The 21,184-nt window shown below is 34.2% G+C and overlaps 3 protein-coding genes across 7 annotated transcripts; 1 reads left to right on the forward strand and 2 right to left on the reverse strand.

The window, feature by feature from the left end:
* Positions 1–3,877: 3,877 nt before the first annotated feature.
* Positions 3,878–9,922, forward strand: DIM1A (Ribosomal RNA adenine dimethylase family protein). 4 transcript variants are annotated; one of them, XM_016320537.3, is made up of 4 exons: positions 3,878–4,206; positions 6,097–6,513; positions 8,149–8,526; positions 8,922–9,922. In XM_016320537.3, the coding sequence occupies exons 3-4, from the start codon at positions 8,218–8,220 to the stop codon at positions 9,669–9,671; spliced, it is 1,059 nt and encodes a 352-aa protein (XP_016176023.1). In that variant the 5' UTR covers positions 3,878–4,206; positions 6,097–6,513; positions 8,149–8,217; the 3' UTR covers positions 9,672–9,922. The 4 variants fall into 4 exon arrangements, with proteins under 4 accessions (XP_016176023.1, XP_020968356.1, XP_088356751.1 ...); XM_021112697.2 differs by having other exon boundaries at positions 3,946–4,206; positions 8,212–8,526; XM_088500625.1 differs by lacking the exon at positions 6,097–6,513 and having other exon boundaries at positions 3,948–4,206.
* A 768-nt stretch (positions 9,923–10,690) lies between these two features.
* On the reverse strand, positions 10,691–14,893 carry LOC107617916 (PWWP domain-containing protein 5). Of its 2 annotated transcripts, none has more exons than XM_016319794.3 (3): positions 14,728–14,893; positions 11,820–14,502; positions 10,691–11,052 (listed from the first exon to the last, which is right to left on the reverse strand). In XM_016319794.3, exon 2 carries the CDS (start codon positions 14,488–14,490, stop codon positions 11,830–11,832), a length of 2,661 nt encoding a protein of 886 aa, XP_016175280.1. In that variant the 5' UTR covers positions 14,491–14,502; positions 14,728–14,893; the 3' UTR covers positions 10,691–11,052; positions 11,820–11,829. The 2 variants fall into 2 exon arrangements, with proteins under 2 accessions (XP_016175280.1, XP_016175278.1); XM_016319792.3 differs by having other exon boundaries at positions 11,820–14,521.
* Positions 14,894–15,628: 735 nt separating this feature from the next.
* LOC107618442 (Transducin/WD40 repeat-like superfamily protein) lies at positions 15,629–19,969 on the reverse strand. Its single transcript, XM_016320510.3, has 2 exons — positions 18,043–19,969; positions 15,629–16,049 (listed from the first exon to the last, which is right to left on the reverse strand). The coding sequence occupies exons 1-2, from the start codon at positions 19,788–19,790 to the stop codon at positions 16,043–16,045; spliced, it is 1,755 nt and encodes a 584-aa protein (XP_016175996.1). The 5' UTR covers positions 19,791–19,969; the 3' UTR covers positions 15,629–16,042.
* Between the last annotated feature and the right edge of the window lie 1,215 nt (positions 19,970–21,184).

Here is a 21,184-nt window from a genome sequence, read left to right on the forward strand (position 1 = left end):
TTTTATTCAATTTGATCAGATCCAATGCGATTATCTTCTTCGCTTCTCCCTAACAGTCTAACTTCAAGCTTCAATTTTCAAGCTTCAAGCTTCAAACTTCAAACTTCAAACTTCAAACTCTGTGTTCGAGCTTAATTATTGAATTTTATTTGTCATTTATTTATATTACAAGAGAAATGGTAATCCATTTCATCAAAGAAAAAAAAAACTAATAAACCGGGTCTTATCATTTCAATTGAATCAAACCAAGCTGAATCAGTTTGTAATTTGATCAAGTTTTGGATCAAATACATAATTTTCAAGAATTTTCGTACGGGTGCTATCCTCACCATTGAAATGGTATTTTTCTATCTGATCCACCAAAATCTGAAAAATATATTTTTTCCACCAAAGATAAAGTTTCTAAAGTTTGACCTACTTAACTTTTCAAGTTGATAAGAAGAGATTATATACTAATAAATTTGGAGAGTGATATTAACGCTCCCATAATTGATAATCATTGTTTTCTTGGCGTGATTTTGTCAGATTTTGTTTCATCCTCGTTAATTTATTTTTACCATAATAGAGATATTTTTACTGTGAAGATAATTAGAAAATAATATACATAAAGAAGTAATATTATTAATTAGGGAGTGACAATATTAATTCTCATGTGAACTTTGTACCTAAATTTTGATCTTATTATGCCTACAAATTTTGATTTTAAAATAAAAATGTAAAATTAATTACTTTTATAGCTTCTATTGTGCAATAGTATACTTAATGATTTAAGAATGACTCAATGTTTATAATTTTTTCGTTTTAGTTAATAAGCTTTTGTAATCACAATATCTTATCCTTCATATTATGCTATAATTTTCAGACGCCCCGAAGAAAAAAATATGCTATAATTTATAGTCTTTAAATACATTGCTCTTAACTAATTCAGTTACTCTCTTTGGCATGACTAATTTTTAAAAAGAAAAAGTTTAGGGCAGTAATTTTTGTGTTTTGTGGCCAACACTTAATTATCAAAAGAAAAGTGAGTGATCCTTCACTATTGAATGTAATCTTATTGAATGTAATCTCACACCATTAAAAACACTATTGATAGTCAATTGATGGTTACAAAACACAAAAATTGCTGCCCCTAACACTCCTCTTTTAAAAATTTAGTGTACATATATATAAAATAATAATTAAAACTACACAAATTTAAAACAAGAATTATATTACTTGAAAATTTTCTCTAAATCATAAAATAATTATTACATACTGACATAAATGAGAAAGATCGAAATAAGAAAAAAAATCTACTAGAAAACAAATCTTTTTTAGCCAATAATCAGTCAACAAAATAATAAATAAATAAATATCAAAAGAAAAAAAAAAGAAAATTTAAAGGTTTTTGTTGATTTTTAACAAATCGATGGTGGTTCGATTCTAATGGTTTGGGAGCGAAACTAACTCCTCTTTGCAAGTACCAGTTTTCTATAAGTACATCAAAGCGTCTTCGATTAGACGAATATTGAAATAAAAAAGTAAATTAAAATTTGTAAAAGAATAAAAGAAGTTAAAAACAACGAATTCAAAATGAAAATTGGTTGAAATAAAAAAAATTGTGTTAAAATTTAAAGAAAGTAATAAAGTGCCTTCGACTGGGTCAAAGGACTTTGACATAAAACTTAAAGGTGTTGAAATATAAATTGGACATTGAAATTAAAGAATGCTTGAAAGATAAATTTGCTTGAAAAGTAAAGTTTACAGAAAGATAAATTGAAAAGATAAAAACATGGAAGGAACCTTACAGATAATTAACTCGAAGCAGACTCAAAAAGTCTCTGGAGATGTGAGTGTGTGTGAGTAATTTCTGAATTAAAGTTCCAATCTTTATTTTCTAAAACTTTCTAGTATTTATAATTTATATTTGTAACCGATTGTTAATTATACGGTGCAGTCTTGCAGGCGCAATCCCTAGTAACCGTTCCCGCTCTTTGGTTGATAAAATGTTACTCATTCATTCTTCACGTGGTGGAAGCCCTCAACTTCTCCACTTATGTAACCGTTCGACTCACTTACTCCGAGCGTCCATTCAATTTCTCCTTCGAATATCCATTCGACTAGGCTCACTCGATTTAATAATGTGTTCGAAATCAAATTTGTGTCGAATAACTCTCAACTTATACCTGCACGTGCACTTTTCAACATTTCGATCTAATTCATTCTAATCGAAATATTTTTCGACCATCAAAAGAAAAAGAGAGATCTTAGCTAATAATTGAACAAAAAAATTTGTTTCCGAATATTTTCTTTAAAACAAATAAAGAGAAAGAAATTAAAATTTTTTTCAATTAACAATTAATCAATATTTATTTTACTCATCAAATTTTTTCTTCTTTTAATATTTACTTATTCAGTTGGTTGATTAATATATGAATAAGTATTAAAACCCAACTCTTATGTAGTATATTATTAATTAATATTTTTTATTAATAAAATATTTTTTAATCTTCATTATTTGAAAAGTTTAGAATATTCAGAATTTAAAATTTAAAATTAAAAATATTTTTTTAAAAAAAATGAACTTATGATAAATGAAAAAATTAGTTTTAATTCATAATAATATATATCACCTTTTTTTCAGTTAGGAGGAAAAATATAGATATTATTATTTTATTATTTGATATCTATTAATAAAATAAAAATAAATTTAATTTTAATACATTAATAATATAAAATATTTTGCATAATTATTTATTCACATCTGTTCATTTGAATTTAATTTTACTGACTCGGTGATACTAATTAAATACACGGCTGTCTATATATTAACACTATATCAAAAATTAAATTCTTAAAAGATATATATTCCATTTGTTTTTGGGTTAGAAGAGAAAAAAAAAAGTAAAAGAAGATATTACTAACCCTAAAACACCCCTTCTCCCTTATTCCCTTTTTTATTTTTTCTTTTTTTTGCTCAAACCCTTATTCACTTAATAGTCAATAAGATTTTGAAAAAAAAAATCGGTTATCAAACTATTTTAGTTATTAATTCATTAATTTATTAATTTAACTGATTTAATTATAATTTAATTAAAAAAATTTTATAATAAAATAATAAAAAAATTAAAATTTAATATCCTAAAATATAATTACATTCATCAATAAATCTGTAAACAAAATAATTAACTTAGAAGAAGAGAAAACTAATAATAGCTCAATTATAGATTTAGAAGAATTGGTTAAAGATGTTTATATAATTAAAAAAATAATTTATTTGTTTGAAAAAAGGAAAAAAATAAAAGAAATTATTAATATAACAATTAAATGGAAAGAAGATAATTAAAATAATAAAATAAAAAAATACATTTGAGATTTAGGTTTTTAAAAGTCTAGATAAATAAAAGAAATCTATTCCAAGTATTTCCAACAGATGTTTAGTTTATATTTATGTCTGAATATTTGTAAATAGGAGCGAAGTTAGATAAAATATTATAAAAAATTAAAAATATTTATACAATAAAATAAAATTAAAATAAAATTAAAAAAAATTAAACTAAAATTTATATATAATTAATATGTTAAAAATTAAAATTAAAGACAATTAACCTCTTTCTCTCCAACTATGTGGCTCCGCCACTGTCTGTAGAAATATTACATAAACCATGAGTATAAATGATATCGCTCTCCACAAACAAAAACAAAAATGTTTAACCAAACAATGGACAATGAATTGAATTTAACTGATTATACCTGCTTCTTTTCTATTTCTTCGATTTTACTATTCCTGAGAAGCAAGAAATTACGGTTAGTTTCAAAATTTAACATTAAAACTAAAAGAAATAACATTAACTTGCAATCGATTTATCAGGATATGGACAACAACTTGCACAGACTTGAACGACGTCGTTTTCCCTTTTTTTTAAAAAAAAAAAAAAGAAAACCCCCCAAACCCCCCACACACACACACACGAAACAGTAAACACCCAACACCCCCTTCCTTCGAAACACAACTAGCCTTAAGGATTCCCAAACTAAAACCCACCTTCGTCGCCGGAACTGCTGCCGCCGTCCGTGGGTTGTCGGCGTCTTCACGGCCTCCTCCTTCCCCTGTCCCAAGCGCATACGGCTAGAGCTCCTCTTCTAGCTCGGCACGTCATCCATTCCGCCGGTGAAGTCGTTGTTCGAGGCTTCCAGCTGCTGCGCCGTCGTCTCGCCGTTGACGTGGTTAGTGGCACTGTGATTTCTGTTGAGTACTTGAATTTGAATGTCTCTGTCTCTCTGAAGTCTGAATGAGTGATTTGTGATTTTAAATATCTCTGATTACTTGATTAGTGATTTGTGTTTTGAATCTGAAATTTGTGATAACTCATAACTGATAAACAATTTGTTCCGCTGCTGTTGCCGATTTTAAATTTATGTTAGTTCTTAGTAAACTCATAACTCATAAGTCACAACATTGAACTGTGGCGTTTTCCCTCAAATTAATTTGATGTGAGGTAATTGGTGTTTAGGGGACAAAGTGGAAACCTGCGACCTCCAAAGTGGAAACCTGTTTTTAATCGGATTTTTTTGTTGATTTTTGGTTCTGTTATGTTCTGCTTTTCATTTGGTAATGGTGTTTATGACTGGATTTACCTGTTTTTCATTTTTTTTTATTTTTGATTTAATTTGGTAATGGTGTTTTGTGTTTATGATTAGGGGTGGTAAAGCGGGCCGGTCTGCCCCAACCCGTCCTGCCTAGGCCCGTCCCATAAACGGGGGTGGACCGGCCTGCCCCACCAATTAAAATGGGTTTAAAATGCTAGTCCGTCCTGTTTTATGGCGGATTGGCGGGTTGGCGGGCTAGTCCGCTTGACTCTTTTTTTTTTTAAATAAAATTCATTAAAATTAACCAAAAAATAATAATTAAAAAATCAAATACAAATAAAAAATAGTCAAATTATAATATAATTTTTTTACAATTTTTTTAATTTTTAACTTCAATAAAATTGTTTAAAATAATATTTGTCAATAGAATCATTTTTATTTTAAAAAATAAGTCACATAATTTGAGCATATATACGAAATTGTAAAATAAAATAAATAAAGTTAATAACTAAAAGAAGAATAAAAATAAAAAATGAAAAAAAAGTGTTTAAAAATTCTATAATTATTAATTTTATAATAGTAATCACTCTTTTATTTAATAAAAGATAAATAAATAAAAATCTTTGGCCCGGCGGACCGTCCCGTCCTGCCCCGCCAAAACCCGCCAATTTGGCGGTGCGAGTTTGGCGGATTTTTTTAATTTAACAGGCTCCAAATCTTAGCCCGACCCGCCTTTTTTAGCGGGTTTAGCGGATCGGCCCGACGGGCTCGACCCATTTTGCCATCCCTATTTATGATTGGGTTTATCTGTTTTTTATTCTTTTTTATTTTTGATTTAATTTGGTAATAGTATTTATGATTGGGTTTATCTGTTTTTCACTGTGTTGTTGCCTTAAATTATTTGATTTCTAGCTGTTTTGTTGTTGTTTTTAATTATGATTATGATTTATTGATTGATAAATCTTCATGATATTTAGATATTTTTTTCACTATTTAAATTTTTGAGATTATATTTTGATAAGATTATATGGATTTGATTGACGATATTTAATGTAAACGGTTGAAATTGTATTTTGATAAGATCATATAAATTTAGTTGACGATATTTTATGTAATGTTTTAAATTTGGAAGATATTTAAGATTTATATTAGATTAAATTATATTTTATGATGTTTATTTATAATTTATTTATTATTTAATTTTAAAATGGTTTTTTTAATTAAATTATCGGTTGAATTAATAAATTAGTAAACTAGTAAGTAGAACGGTTTAATAATCGGTCCAATTTTTCAAACTTTGGTATTGAGTGTTGACTGTTGAGTATTGACAATTACTATGGTTTTGAAAATCGGACCGATCACGACCAAGAACCAGGAGTTTTTGCAGTTCGGTCCATTAGGAAAAACCGCCATTTCAAAATCCACATGAAAATTGCTGAACCGGCTGGTTTACATCAAACGTTCCGTTTTATGGTTCGTTTAAAAAATATAAAAAAGAAGAGTAATCTGATTCCTTCCTTGTTCCAGCGACCCAGCCCCTTTCTCCTTTTCTTTCCTTCACAATTCAGAACCTTGGACTGCTCTCAACCAAAAAAAACCCTAGCCGTCTAGCCTCCACCACCGCCTTCGCAAGGAGTGGGACACTGCCGCCGTCCGTCGCACTCAGGAGCTTTCCTCTTCGTCCTGTCGGCGTGCTCCAAGTCTCCGACCCCTGTTCGCTCTCACCGATCGCAGCTTCTTCCTCGAGGTCAGCTCGGCGTCCGTAGTCTTCGTCTGCTAAGACGCGCTTCCGCCGCCGTCCGTCGCGCTCAGAGCTTCTGTCTTCATCTGGTGCTCGTGCTTCAAGTCTCCAACCCCTCTTCTCATTCACCAATCGTGTGGTCGTAGTCTGCTCGCCGTCGTGCTACCCTCCGTCGTACCCTGCCCAGACTGCTCAGATCGAAGGTCAGTGCGCACTGCTAGTGCTTGTTCTTCGTTTTTTTTAATGCTCTGTTCAGAAGTGAGAACGAAGGTTTATGATTCTGGTAGGGCTACTCAAATTGGTTTTTTCATTTTTTTTTTAATGTTTCGTTCTTGGTTCTTTGTTCTTTGGTTTAGGATTCTGCTCCTTCTAATGCTACTCAGATTGAATTGTTGAATGATTAACTCTGATCACTACTGCTGTGCTGTACTCTGTTTTGTTGCTTTTTTTTTTTTTTTTTTGTGCTATGCTGAAAAAAAAATTGTGCTGAAAGTCTGAAACCTTGATAATCCTTGTTAATCTTTGGAAAAATTTGTTAATCTTTGTTAAAATTAGGCTGAAATCTTGTTAAAATTGTTATCAGTAATAGTGTGTGCTGGAAATATTGCTAATCTTTGTTAAAATTATGCTGAAGCATAAGCTTTTATTTGTTCCATGTAATCAATCTTTTGTCAGGGAAAGAATAAATTGGCTAATTCAATGATGACTATTTTGATGAGTTCAATATTGATCAGCCTTGCTGTAAGCTGAATTTGTTGTTGAAAATTTGTTGGTTGATAAATTATCGCTGGAGTTGTATTTGTTGCTAATTATAATCACTGAACCTTGAATTTGTTGTTCTTACTGAAATAATCACTTAGTTAAATTTTTTGTTGCTGTAAATCATCTTTGGAGCTAAACTTTTTTGTTGATGAAAATTATCATAGTTGTATTTGTTGTTAAAAATTATCAATGAGTTGAATTTGTTGCTGTAAGAATAGATTTGATTCTTAGTATTGATGAAAATTATCATAGTTGAATTTGTTTTTAGTTCAATGAAGGAATAGATGAACTGAATTAACTCTTAATTAGATAAGTAGATGATCGAATATTTATTATTGGTTTGGTTAATTCAATGAATTTTTTTTATTTCTTGTAACGATCTTAATGAGTTCAATAGTAATATAATGACTAATGAGTGATAAATTGTTAATATTGATGAGATCAAAGATTATATTAGATTTTGGTTGATGTAGTACTATAAATTTGGAAGACATTAAAGTTCATATTAGCCTATAATTATGTTTTAGGGGGTTTATTAATATTATTTATTATTTTACTATAAAACGGTTTTTTTGGTTGGACCACTATTGAATTGATTGGACCACTGAACCAGGAAACTAATAACTAGAATGGTTCGATGTCCGGTCTGGTTTTCAAAACCTTGACAATTACATAGGCAGTATTGGACTATGGCTATAATGGTATTTGATAGATTGATTTATAAATTAGTTAAATTTATATTTTTGATTAGTTTGTTAATCATTAATTTATTGATTGTGTTATGTTTTGCTCTTTTGTTCATTTAAATTGAGAAAGTATTTTGTATTAGTGACTAGTTTATTATCTATGTTTGCATTGTTAGTTATGTTCCTTATGTCTCCGTGTTGATACTTGATTATTATTAATGTGTTTGTGAAGACATGCTTTTTAATTTTAAGTTTATTATAATAATTTTATATTTATATTTAATTGTAACTGGATTAACCGGTTCAACTTGTGACCTACTGGTTGAACCAGTAATCCGATCGTATGACCGGGTCGATTACCGGTATGGTTCTAATAAGTATGCTTAACAGTTCCATCGGCTTTTCCCTCTTGTGACGGCGCTGTCTCACACACCTCTTGTGTTTGTGGCATAGCAAAAAATGGCGGGAGGGAAGGTGAAAAAGGAGAAGGGAAAGCCACAGCAGCACACACCTTACCAGGGTGGAATATCCTTTCACAAATCCAAGGGGCAGCACATCCTCAAGAACCCTCTCCTTGTCGATGCCATCGTCCAGAAATCTGGCATCAAACCCACTGACGTCATCCTCGAGATTGGTCCCGGTACCGGTAACCTCACCAAGAAGCTTCTAGAAGCCGGTAAGAAGGTCATCGCGGTCGAGATTGATCCCCGTATGGTTCTCGAGCTCCAGCGCCGTTTCCAGGGCACTCCTTATTCCAACCGCCTCACGGTATGCTTAGCTAACTAACTAACTGTCTAATGGTTACAAACTTAGTTTGTTAAGAGTTTGTTGAGTTTGTTAAACAATCCTTTATTGGTTCTAAACATGTTCTTTTAGACTGTTTTATGTTTGGTGAAAAAGTTGAAAGAGTGGTGGAAATTTTATTCAATGTTTACTCTTAATCCTGAGAAAAAAATAGTATAAACTAATTTCCAATTAGAGTTAAATTATTGAGCATGAAGTTTTATTCAAAATACTGCGGATAACTTCATAATAGTGAATATGTGTATGCGTGATCGTTTTGTATTGATATGTTGATTCGATGTTGCTATGTGAAGACTGGATTTGACTTTTCCTTAATTGTTTCAAAATTGTGGCTTAATTTTGTTTATGGATGATTTCAGGTTATACAAGGTGATGTGCTGAGGACAGAACTCCCGTATTTTGACATATGTGTGGCGAATATTCCGTATCAGATATCCTCGCCTCTCACTTTCAAATTACTCAGTCACCAGCCTGCATTTAGGTGTGCAATTATAATGTTCCAGAGAGAGTTTGCCATGAGACTGGTTGCTCAGCCCGGTGACAAACTCTATTGCCGTCTTACGGTGAACACACAACTCCATGCTCGAATCTTCCATCTCCTGAAAGTTGGAAAGAACAACTTTCGCCCTCCGCCTAAGGTTGATTCTTCTGTAGTACGAATAGAGCCAAGGAAGCCCAGGATTGAAGTTAACAATAAGGAGTGGGATGGCTTTTTGCGAATTTGCTTCAACAGAAAGAACAAAACCCTTGGTGCAACTTTCCGGCAAAAAAATGTCATATCTTTACTCGAAAAGAACTACAAGACCGTGCAGGCACTAAAACTTTCACAAGAGGGTGCAGTGAAGGACACAGGAAGTCAAATGGATTTATCTAGTTTCGGTGATTTTGATGAGGATCAAGGCATGGATATGGATGGTGGATTGGATGATGATGATGGGATGGAAGTTGAGGATGGAGAAGCAGAAGGTTCGCAATCCGAATTCAAGGACAAGGTTTTGGGTGTTTTGAAGGAGGGAGATTTTGAAGAGAAGAGGTCATCCAAGCTGACCCTGCAGGAATTCCTTTACCTGCTTTCGTTATTTAACAAAGCTGGCATTCACTTCTCCTGATGCTAAATTCAAACGAGTCATATTTCTGATATAAGATAAAGTAGTCTAAATTGTTATGCTTTTTATTTTTTTATAAGTTACTTAATAGAGTGATACCAGGTTAGGCTGGATTTTGGTTCTACTTAGTGAGGATTTGTATCCAAATTTTGTTTATCATTTTTTCGTCCTTTTGAATTCTAAAAGTTGGTGTTCACTCTATGGCTCTTCACAATATCTTACACATCTTATTGAGATCCTAGATGTTGCTGAAATGAGTTCGCCGCTGTTTATTTTGTTCCAGTCGGATTATATAATTTGTCAAAATTATTCATATTTTGGTGACTTACAGCCATATGAAAATCTTAAGTAAAAAAGAGAGGGAAATAGATCTCCTTCCTTCACATGTATAATGTATTGTACTAGCCAAATAACTCACCACCACCTATGTCTAATGTTATATTTCTTTCAATTTGTCTCATTAATAATACCTACGGTATAATATTATCTTTCAATAAATTGTGTTTCCTTCTACATGAAGTCTCTACACATGCTTAATTTTTGAGTTTATGACAATGAAATAGAGTGGAAAGGATTTGTGTTTGGACCATTTGGCGTAATATGTTTCCACTTAAGGCATTCTTGTTTTTGGGCTTGCGTCCCTCCAGTATTCTTTTAGGGTTAGGATCGTGAAATTTGATCTAGTTTAGTATATATTTCAGGCTGGATTTGAGTCGTTTTAAATTGACCCATTTTAGATAGAATCCGAACAATTGTGTAAAAGATATCCACACAAAATATGTTCAAATACATTAGTATATTCTGCCTCAAATAACATGATATTTTACCATCTTGTCTTTTCTAACAATAGGCACGGCTCCAATGCTTTAATTGTTAATCTTTTCCCACCATTTATAACATTTTCATACACGTATCATTGAGCTTATTCTCTTGACCTTTTGTTGCTCAATATTTGGTCCCATTGATACAACGCTGTCACTACCCTTTTAGATGTTAACTTGCACAGTAAGCATAACACCATATTTTCTAGAATTAACTCTCTACAGTGACATTTAATTAGAAGGCCGCGAAGTAGCTTAAACAAAGTCAGAAAGCAAATTAAATTCCTAGTGCTATCACAGAAACTGGACAACAATCTCAACCCAATATACAATCCAAGGTCTACAATCTAGATAGATCTATCCAATGTTCTCAATACTACCTGCTCCACATAAGAAAGTAATATGTAGAATGAAGCAACACCATTGATTTCTTGCAAAGCGCTCTGTAGTAACCTCTTAGATTTGCAAGGTGAAAAAACATCTTGTGTTTCTGAAAACCCTACACATGATCATCTTGTTCCATATTGCTGCTCCAATGACATGCTTCCTTCATAACATTTTTCCTGGCATTAAAATATTTGTGAACCTAGTAAGATGATAATTCACTCAACTGGAATAAAATGGGTAAGATGATTTAATCTTCATGTTATGTGTACTAAACATGTTATGAAATCTATTCTAAAACCATAAATTGTTAAATAGAAGCACAAGCTCTCATGCAAACCGCAAAAGCCCATTGGACTTGAAACTTTTGTAATCCACAGAAAAACGAAGGGTAGTAAGAATTGATGTCAAAATCACATTGTAAATGAGATTTTAATAATGAATAAATTATCTCCCTAAAAAGCTTAAATCTGTTTATTAGAGATATAACCATGTGCCTCCTATCAATTTAAGTTTCTGAAAAAAGTGGTTTTATGAAATAGTATCAGAACTTCTACGACCGAAAAATCTCGAGTTTGATCCTTATTATCCACCAAAAGGAAAAAAACATAAGGTAAATTAAAAAAAAAAAAAAAAGAGACCTATGCAAAAACTCAGACAAACCCAAAAGAGACTCTTGCGTGAAAGAATATATTAGAAATACAACTACTCATGTGCCTCTCCTGTCAGCTCAAACTTTTGAAAAAAGTAATTTTATGACACACTTGATAAAAGAACTGAAGATACATTTAATAAAGGCACACAACCCCTCATTCAAGAACCCATTGGGTTTGAAGTATGGATAGCACAGACCCACATCTATTAATATTTGACCTTAGTGCTAGTGCACACACTCAAAGCATCCAACCACTAAACATGGCAGATTAAATAGTAAAAAGTTACATACCTCAAATGGCTTATACCATGTTTAGTTCAAAACTTGACAGATCAAGATGCATCTCCTGGTCATGTGTAGCGGGAAAAGATGAAGCTTTGAACAATGCACTTGGAGTATAGTTAAGCTGGTAATTTACAGGAACTGATCCAAATATGTTGAACTTCTTAACGCTACTGAAAGCAACCTCTGCATCAGCACATTTCTTGAAAACCACTCTAGCCCGGCTGCTGCTTCTATCAACTTCTGTTTCAGTTTCCTTTAGAGGTCCAAATCGCCTAAAGATCTTATTTAAGCTTGCTTCTGAGGGAACAGAATCCAAATCAGCAAAGTTTAGAACAAGTTCTGCAGGGGATTTATCGTCTATGTAGCCTGGAGGTTTTTCAGGAACCTCAACATGGTCACTACCAGAATACTGTCCAGGTTTTTCAGGAACCTCAGCAAGATCGCTTCCAGAATACCGTCTCCGGGAATAAGTCTTACGACGAACTTGAACAGGTTTTTCAGGCTCCGAAGGGGCCGGCTCATTGTCCTTTCTGCCACTTCCCTGTGAGGGTTGTTGTTCAGAACCATTTTGGATTTCCATACCTGTCCAATAAGTGTCACCAAGATCATCAAATTCAAATGTTTCTTGCGATCCACCTACTGGTGGTTTCTTCCGTTTAGTACCAACTTTGTTTGTAGGCAAGATCTCTTCTCCAGAATAATCACCTACAACTATTGAGTTCCTGAAATCAGAGAAGAAGCTCACGATAACTTTCAAGAAACCATAATCTCCACGGGGATCTTGTGCCATCAACTGAAGTAATGATAACAAATCATCTAAAGATGAAAATTCTGTTGGAAAACTCGGGCTTGAACTCTGAGCCTCCTCAATATTCGGGGAGAAAAGATCAGATGAATTTCCTGAAAATCCCTCAGGGCTTCCATAGGCAATCTGAGACTTGTCTGCAGTAAACTTGATCATAGGGGATGGAGCTCTAGTAAGTTGACTTGCAACCCTTCGAATACGGTCACCAATTTTAAATGATGGTTTTGTTGTATTTGAAACTTTTGCAAGAGAAATTGTTTTTCTTGCACCTTTTGGCCCTGGGTCATCAGCATAGTGATCGATATTCTTAATTTTCTTCAGAAGGGCTGGGGAAGCCTGATCACCATTGACATCGTCAGACCAATAATCACTACGTGGAGAATCTGGAGACCCACCCACTATTTCTGACAAGCTTCTTTTCTTCTTTCCTGAATAGATACCATCCTTCAGATTATGTTTACGATTGCGACCAGTGCTTGTGGCTTTTAACTTTCCAATAGCTTGACCATCGTTCTTGGTTACATGAGTTGCATGTTTGTCATCTTCACTCAAGCTTTTCTTAGCATTATTACTTAATTTGTTATCATCGTCCAATCCTCCACAATATTGTACCTCAGGCAAGTAAGAGCAACCCTTTAAACGATAGAATGCAAGCAACTGAGCTTTAGCAATTGAAAGCTGTAAGCGATCAAAGCCACCAGTTGGCAACTCTGCTAAAGTTTTCAAGTATCCTATAAGCTTCGTGGGTGAAAAAGAACTAACATTTAAAGATTCATCGACCACGTTGGGTAAATCCACTCCTTGCCGAATCCCAGCATTTTCAACAGTCTGGGTTTTAATCTTTCCATCGGTATCTTTAGGTACACAGGAACATATTAGCCCAAATTCTACACGTCTTCTGACTTCATCCAAAGCACAATCTACAGCATTCTGAAATGATTCAGAACTGTTCTGTTTGGCAATACTAGAGAAATGTGTTCTAAACGGCTTTAGCTGTGATGCTTCATTCCAAGCAAATGTTTTATCACCAAAATAAGCCACTAAATGGCAGTCCTTTTTAGAATGCTTCATTGCCAGCGGGGATGCATCTGATGACTCAAATATCTGTCCTGGCCACCATGGATGACTTCTCACCTTGCCCCAGACCAAATCATGCACAGAAAACTCACGTTCCTTTTCTGTTGGCACCTGATAGGTCACCTCATAATTTTTCTCCGAACTCCCAGGTTTCGTAGATGAACATCTGGTTACCTTTTCATCTCTTATCTTTTGCTGTTCAGCATCATCGGATTCTTCATCTTCAATATCCTGCTCCCCATGTGAACCTGTCTGCTCGTCACTTCCAGCTTGTTCTTCAATACTTTGCCTAATATCTGACTCAACCTGAGTAACATCACTCTTGGCTTCTTTCTCCAACATTTCAGTATCTACCTTTCCATCATCAATGCTTTTCTGCCCATCCGGTGATTTCAAGGTCACTTGACTTGAACCATTTCCATCCAACTCAACTGTCTCATGTTCATTCTTAGTTTCTAAGGACCTCACAACTTGAGAACCCTCAAAAGTATCCCCGGTTCCGTTACCAACCCCGGAAGCTCCTCCACCCGCAGGATTCACATCTTTATCCTCCTCAACTGACCCACCACCACAACCAACTTCATCATTCAGCTCAGCATCATCACTCCCACGAGTGCAAACACCATCTATGTACAAATCAGAACCTAACACCCCAACCATTATGTCCTTCCCATTACACTCCCCAACGAAAGCTTCATCCACCTCCATAGGCTCTTCTAGGGTTTCACCACCCATGTTTTCCTCAAGTGCCACTGTGGATTCTGAACTTCTTCTACAAGTACCCAATTCCCTCATCCGTGATTCTTCCTAAGAAATTTTGTCAAATCTAAGCAAAAAGTAAAAACCTCTCCTTAAACAAAGAAATTTACACATAGTAATATACCCATATAGGGATAAGAATAAAGAACATAAATTTAACCTATGGCTAGCGAGATTGAAAAAAAAGGTTCGAACTTTGATATACGCATCAAAGAGAAAACGAATATGAAAATATTGAAATAAATATTAAGAGAGTGAAGAGGAGGCAAGTACCAGGTTAGATCTTGTTGAGGGAAGTGAAAAGAGAAGCCGAAGGATTTTGGTTTTCGTTCTTGGACTCTAGAGAGAGAAAAACAACAAAAAAATACAGAATAAGCGAATGTTTACGCAGTGAGTGCGCGCGTGTGTACTCGGAAAATATCTTTTCTACACTCCGTTCTATTTCTATTGATCTATTCATAGTTAAATAACTGATTTAGAGGTAATTTAAGTAAAAGGTTTAGGCTTTCTTTGAAAAATAACTGTCATAAATAATAATTTATTTTGAAACTTTACAGCTTTTAGTTTTTTACAGATAATACAGAGCAAAAAACCAATAAATAATATAATGTTGTAAGTATAAATATTTATAATTATTACATTAGTAAAATATGAGTTAACTCTCAATTATTTTAAATTTCTTATCAACAAAATTATAAATAATGTGTTTAACTGACAATATAATTTATATGTAGTAATTCAATAGAAGCTCATATTTTGTACATGTGAAAATGAGGTGTAGACCTCTAAAGTAAGTTCAAATAGCATTGTTAATTCAACTGAGTTAGTATTCAAAGTGTTATAGTAATCAGATTACTTATTACCAATTTTCTCCCTTTGACCGTTTCAATATTAGGAGTCATTCTCACTATGCCAAAGAATATTAGTAATTGTCTGTTTCATTTTAGCCATTTCATTACACAATCCATTATCCATTGCTGTATAACTTGTTTAAAGGGATTATTTATTACTACACACGAAAATTGATAATCCCAATTAGAAATTTGACTTTAATCATGTCAATGGTAAATGTCTATAAACTACACTTGATCAAGTTGGCTTACTGAAAAACCTTTCAGCAATGACTGTTATCCTTTGTCTCTGCTATATAGCCTATAGGAGATCTACCATATTAGATTCTAACTCTTACTTTATTTTCTAAAATCATTGTCAATAATATTCATCCACGAATTTTTCCAAAGATTCCTAGTCATAACCGCAATAAACTACAACACGAGACAGTTCACATAGATGAAATACTAGCTTAAAACTTGCTATTATACAAAAAAGTGTAATAAACAAAATGGCAAAACTTTTCCTTGTTCTGCTGCTATTACAACACTGCAATAAGCATGTAATGCTTAGTGACTGATATCTTGAGGATCAGTGACGAGAAATCTCAAATATTTAAGTTTATGCCCTTGAAATTTGAACCGATGAGCACCATATCAGCAAGTGAATTCAGTATGTTGCGCTTCCCCTTGATGTCAAGGGACTTGCTTCTGTCTGCCCACTGATTCCAGCAACAGGTGATATTGGACACGCGATACTAGTCCCTGCAAACATGAAGATATAACCTCAATGATCACACGCATGATCCAAAACATTAGAGATCAAATCAAAACAATCAACTGGTGCCGGCAGAGAGACTTGTAAGGAATGATAGCAAAATTCAGAAACAACGCATGCAAACATGTATACTCGGAAAATGTGGATTTTTTATTAATGTGCTTAAACCAATCCTTATTAGACTACTTCCAAAAAGCACAACAAATAAGTGGAATAAATAAATCCACACTACTACTGGAGGATAAGTTGTAAGGAAACATTGGAGGAACACTTCAGAGCAACAAAGACTGAAGTACCAAGACTCCTTAAATCCGGTCTTCTTGCATATCATATTGTGTCATATGGATTATCACAGAATACTATAGACACCTATAGAACACTGTTCTTCTAACTCCTACATATCATATTGTAATATATGCATCACATCTTTATCAGAATTACTTAACTAACTCCTACAGAATCTTGTTCCTACAATTTTTCTATTAACTGAATAGAAATTGTGACATCAAATTGATGTAGTCAAGATCTGACAACAGTATTATGTCAGACTGAGAAGAATGATTGATTGGAGTTGGAGATTGGGGTGTTCAAGACCCAGCCCGGACCCAGGGCATATTTTGTCGGGTTCGGGTTTGCCTTTTTAGCCAATGTTATTTTCGGGCCGGGTTATGCTTTGGGTCGGCTCGCCGCTTTTTAAACAATGAAAATATAGATTTTAGAGTGAAATTGGTAATATCATTATACTTTTATACTTCAATTAATTTTTTTATATTATATGGTATTGTTTTTGCTTTAAAATAATTTATTTTGGTATAAATATGATATAACATTTGTTAAATTTAATTTTAAAAGTAAAGTTTTATTACTTTAGTATAAAAAATTTATAAATGTGTATATACTAATTTTATATCAGGTCGACCTGGTTTAACCCGGTTTGTTTCGTATCACTTTCCGATTGGGCCAAAATAGACTCATCACCCTTTTAGATCCGGGTCCGGGCCTAATTAAACCCGGCCCAGCTCAGCCCATGGACACCCCTAGTTGGAGCCATGACATGTTACCATGCGCAAATCAAGACACCGACACAATGACACTAACACCTGAATTGAAACTCAAGCTAGCCATTGCATGTGGAACCAAACATAACCAGCTAGGCACAAGCACTATTAAGCTTATTTTTCCATCCATTTCCTTTAAGGAAATTAAATGAGAGTTTACTACTACACTGAAACATGATACCATCACTTATCCCCTTGGGGTAAAAGGTTGCCCAAAACCACCCAAACTGCACACACACTAGTGAATCTTCTATACACGTGTGATTTAGAAAATGGAGCAAATTGTGTAAAAATGAAAACCAAAATAGTTCCACCATGATCTCATCTTCTGAGTTCTTAGCACTGTTAAACATGTGATGAGTTAGAAATTTGCATATTTTTACACATTTTGTGATTAAGAAAAGACACATTTATCCATGTGCAAATGATGTTAAAAATGTTCAACTCCACACCAAGGCATTCAAATTTCATGATACTAGGGCTCCAAGAATAAATCATGACTTTGCAGTTGCTTAAATATTCATTTTAGTTAAAACAAAGAAAAGGCAGTAGCACTTCTGCAATATAACTAAGATGCAGACACTGATTCCCAATGTCAACTGATGCTAAATTTCTATCACTAGAACAGGCCTCTAAGATTTCTACCAACATTTCCACCGATATAGCCAATGGTATAACTGATTTCCAAAATCTTAGAAGCAAACAAGGTTTTACACTAAAGATATAAGATTTTGAACAGCCAATGATGACAATGTGAATTCACATTTACACAAACTATTAAATGGCAAGCAAATATTTGAGAAACATTGACCTAAAAGGCTAAAACACAAATATTTAAGGAATGCATACGAATAAACATATATTCAACACCTCGACAGTTGACAAAAGAGAAACTGGCATATATAGGGTGAGAGTTACTAACCAGTATTTTATCAACCCATCCCAGCCACATGTTGCTACCTTACTCTGCTCCAAGGGATGCCACTCACAACCAATGCACACACCTTCATGACACTTGAGAGTTCTGAAGACTTTGCAACTCTTCCAATCCCAGAACCAACACTTACCCTCACCATCTCCTGACATCACAAAGCGCCCATCTGGCGAGAAATTGACTTGGCATGCGTATCCAGCCACAATATGACCGGCAAACCTCTTCTTCTTGTTGAGCTGAAACTTCTCCCTGGTGCTATAAATAAGTATCTGGTTATCCAAGCTCTGCGCAGCGAGCCAATTAGAGTTGGGGTGAAGCGAAATGGATGGCATTGAGTGCATGTGTGGCTCGCTAATGTACTTAATAACAACAGGGATACCGAATTCCCACACCCTGAGAGACTTATCATCACTGGAAGTAACAAATCTCCTATTGTTATCAACAAAAGTAATGGTATTCACAGCACCAAGATGCTGATCATACTCCTGAGTTATCTGCCCTGTATTCATATCCCATTGAACAATCTTCTTATCGCTCATACCGGCCAATAGCACATTCTGCTTATCCTCGTCAGGGTTAAGCCGCACCACATAAGGGATCTTCCCAGTCGAAAACGTTGATATCACCTGCCCAGTCTCAGTATCCCAATACTTGATATTCTTATCATAACCAGCACTCAAGAATTTAGTCCCATCATTGCTGAAACAAATATCCCTCACCGCCTTCGAATGCCCCATGTAAGTCCTCATACACTTCCCCGAATTGAACACATCCCAAATCTTAACCTTGGTATCCATACTTGCAGATAATATCAAATGACCATACTTGGGGAAAAACCGAATTGCCGAGACACCCTTTGTATGTCCACTCCAAGTATGCACCAATCTCTTAGGTATATAACAATGATCATTGCTAGCCTTAGCATCTTTAGGAGCCGCAATCCAAGACCTACCCTGATAATCCCTCTCTTCCTTCCCATGGAAAGTGCTCTTATCCTTAACAGCCTCAGCCTTTTCGCCACCAAAACCGGCCTTCTCTTCCCCTTTCTTCTTGGCATACTCCTCAGCATATTTCTTCTGCTCCTCAGTCAACTCACCCTGCAACCCTTCCTTCTTCCCAAACCAAGGACTCTTCTTGTTCTTCGCAAGCCACACATCCGAAGCAGGGTTCTCAGCCTCTCCTTCTTCATCACCACCACCATCAAGTTCTTCTTCTTCCTCCTCTCCTCCCTCCTTCTTCTCCATTTTTCGCCGCTTCTGCTCGCGGTGGGGGATGTTATACACCGAAATAGCGTTGTTCTTCGCTAGGGCATCGAAATCGCCGACGTAATGGGATGCGGAGGGGTCAGCAGCATAGCCAAACTTGTGGAAGGTATTATACTGCTCGTCGAAGAGAAAGGGATCGATGGCAGCGTCCTCGACGAAGCCAAGCTTGTGATTGCGGAGGCCCTGGGCGATGCCGTCCTTGGCGTAAGGGTGGGAAGGGCCCTGGATTGGTGCCCAGAGCTGGTCGAAGGTAGGGTTGAAGGCGACGTTGTGCTGCGTGGGGTCGATGGGGTTGGAGAGGGTCTTGCGGTGTGGCTGCACGGTCAGGGCGAGCATGGTGTCGTCGACGGAGGGAGCGGCGGAGCGGCCAGCGAGGAGGCGCGGCGGGGAGGAATCGGGGGAGTTAGGGTTTTCGGGCGGCGGCGAGGAGTCTGGTTCGTCGTCGCCGGAGTATTGGTGCAACAGATCCATGGTAACAAAGAGAAAGTGAATGTGATTTGAGATGGAATTTTGCGAAGAAAGGATGGTAGTAACTCCGGAAGGTGGAGCTGCAGTGTAACGGTTCTTGGATCAAAGGTTTTGCAAAAATGTGCCCTCCTTCCTAAAAATAAAACACACACACATTAGTTTTAAAAAAATTTAGATTTGATGTTGATCATTTCACACTTTAATTTTAAATAATTTTTTAAACTTAATTATCTTATAATAAAACAATTAAAAATTTATTTGTCAATATTAAAATTTTGAATGAAAACTGATAAAAGAACAAGTTTATTCGACAAAAATAATTTTCAAAAATTTTTAGAGAATAAAAATTTATTAAAAATTAAAAAATTCAATTAAAATTTTTTAAACATTAATTTAAATATTTATTAAAAAGATTATCATTTTAAAATAATAAATTATTATTTTGATTTTCATAAACTTTAAGTTTGATAAATAAAATTATAGTTTTTTAAAATAATCTTAATTTGATAAATACACTAAATATGAAGATATACAGCAAAATATTCTAAAAATTAAACTTTGACTAGATTTTTTACAAATTTGTTTAAAAAGATAAGATCTATTAATTTTTAAAATTTTATTATTTTAAGTTATGTAAAATTTTTATTTAAAAAAATATAATTTTATTTACGAATTTTATAATGCTATCAAAACTATTATAAAAACAAAATTAATATTGTACTCATGAAAAATAAGTTTCATTTGACAAAAGTACTCGAATTTTAAATTTTTGTCTAACACTTTAAAAAATTATTCAAAATTTTTAAACTATTACTATCAAGTATCAACTATATCATCTCCAACCTCTAAGATGGACACAGATTTCATGCGCCGTGCGTGTTTGGCTGATCAGTGTGTCTAGCACTTAACTTTGGCTGACCGGTGCGTCAGACAAAGAGAGTCGTTGGATCTTTTTTATTTTTTAATTTAACGGTAGAGATTATCCTGTTATTTATCTTTTTTGATTGGCTAGTGAATACTTTTTGCAGATTTTGTGTCATAGGGATCACTTTAAAAATTTTAGTTTTTTTGTGGTTATTATTATAGATCTAATATCTATCTGGATTAATAATTTAATAAAGCAAAAATTTATAATTTTGTAAGTTTAAATTAATTAGAGTTAATTATTCTGTTTTATGTTAAACTAAAGAACGATGAAGTTGGTCTGAGAAAAGAGATTTTTTATGGACGTCTGTTGCTGGTACTCACCTTCGTGGACTTTATGCAGTTCGAGTTGCAGGAAGTTATTCCATGTGGAATTGCCAGTCAAGAATTTGCAGTCACTAAACGGCGCATCTGCCTCGATGAAATTGAAAAATATATTATCTTAGCCTATTACTGTTATCACCGGAACATGA

This window comes from Arachis ipaensis, chromosome B9 (assembly GCF_059453495.1).
Source record: "Arachis ipaensis isolate K30076 ecotype BB chromosome B9, ASM5945349v1, whole genome shotgun sequence".
Classification (NCBI taxonomy): Eukaryota; Viridiplantae; Streptophyta; class Magnoliopsida; order Fabales; family Fabaceae; genus Arachis; species Arachis ipaensis.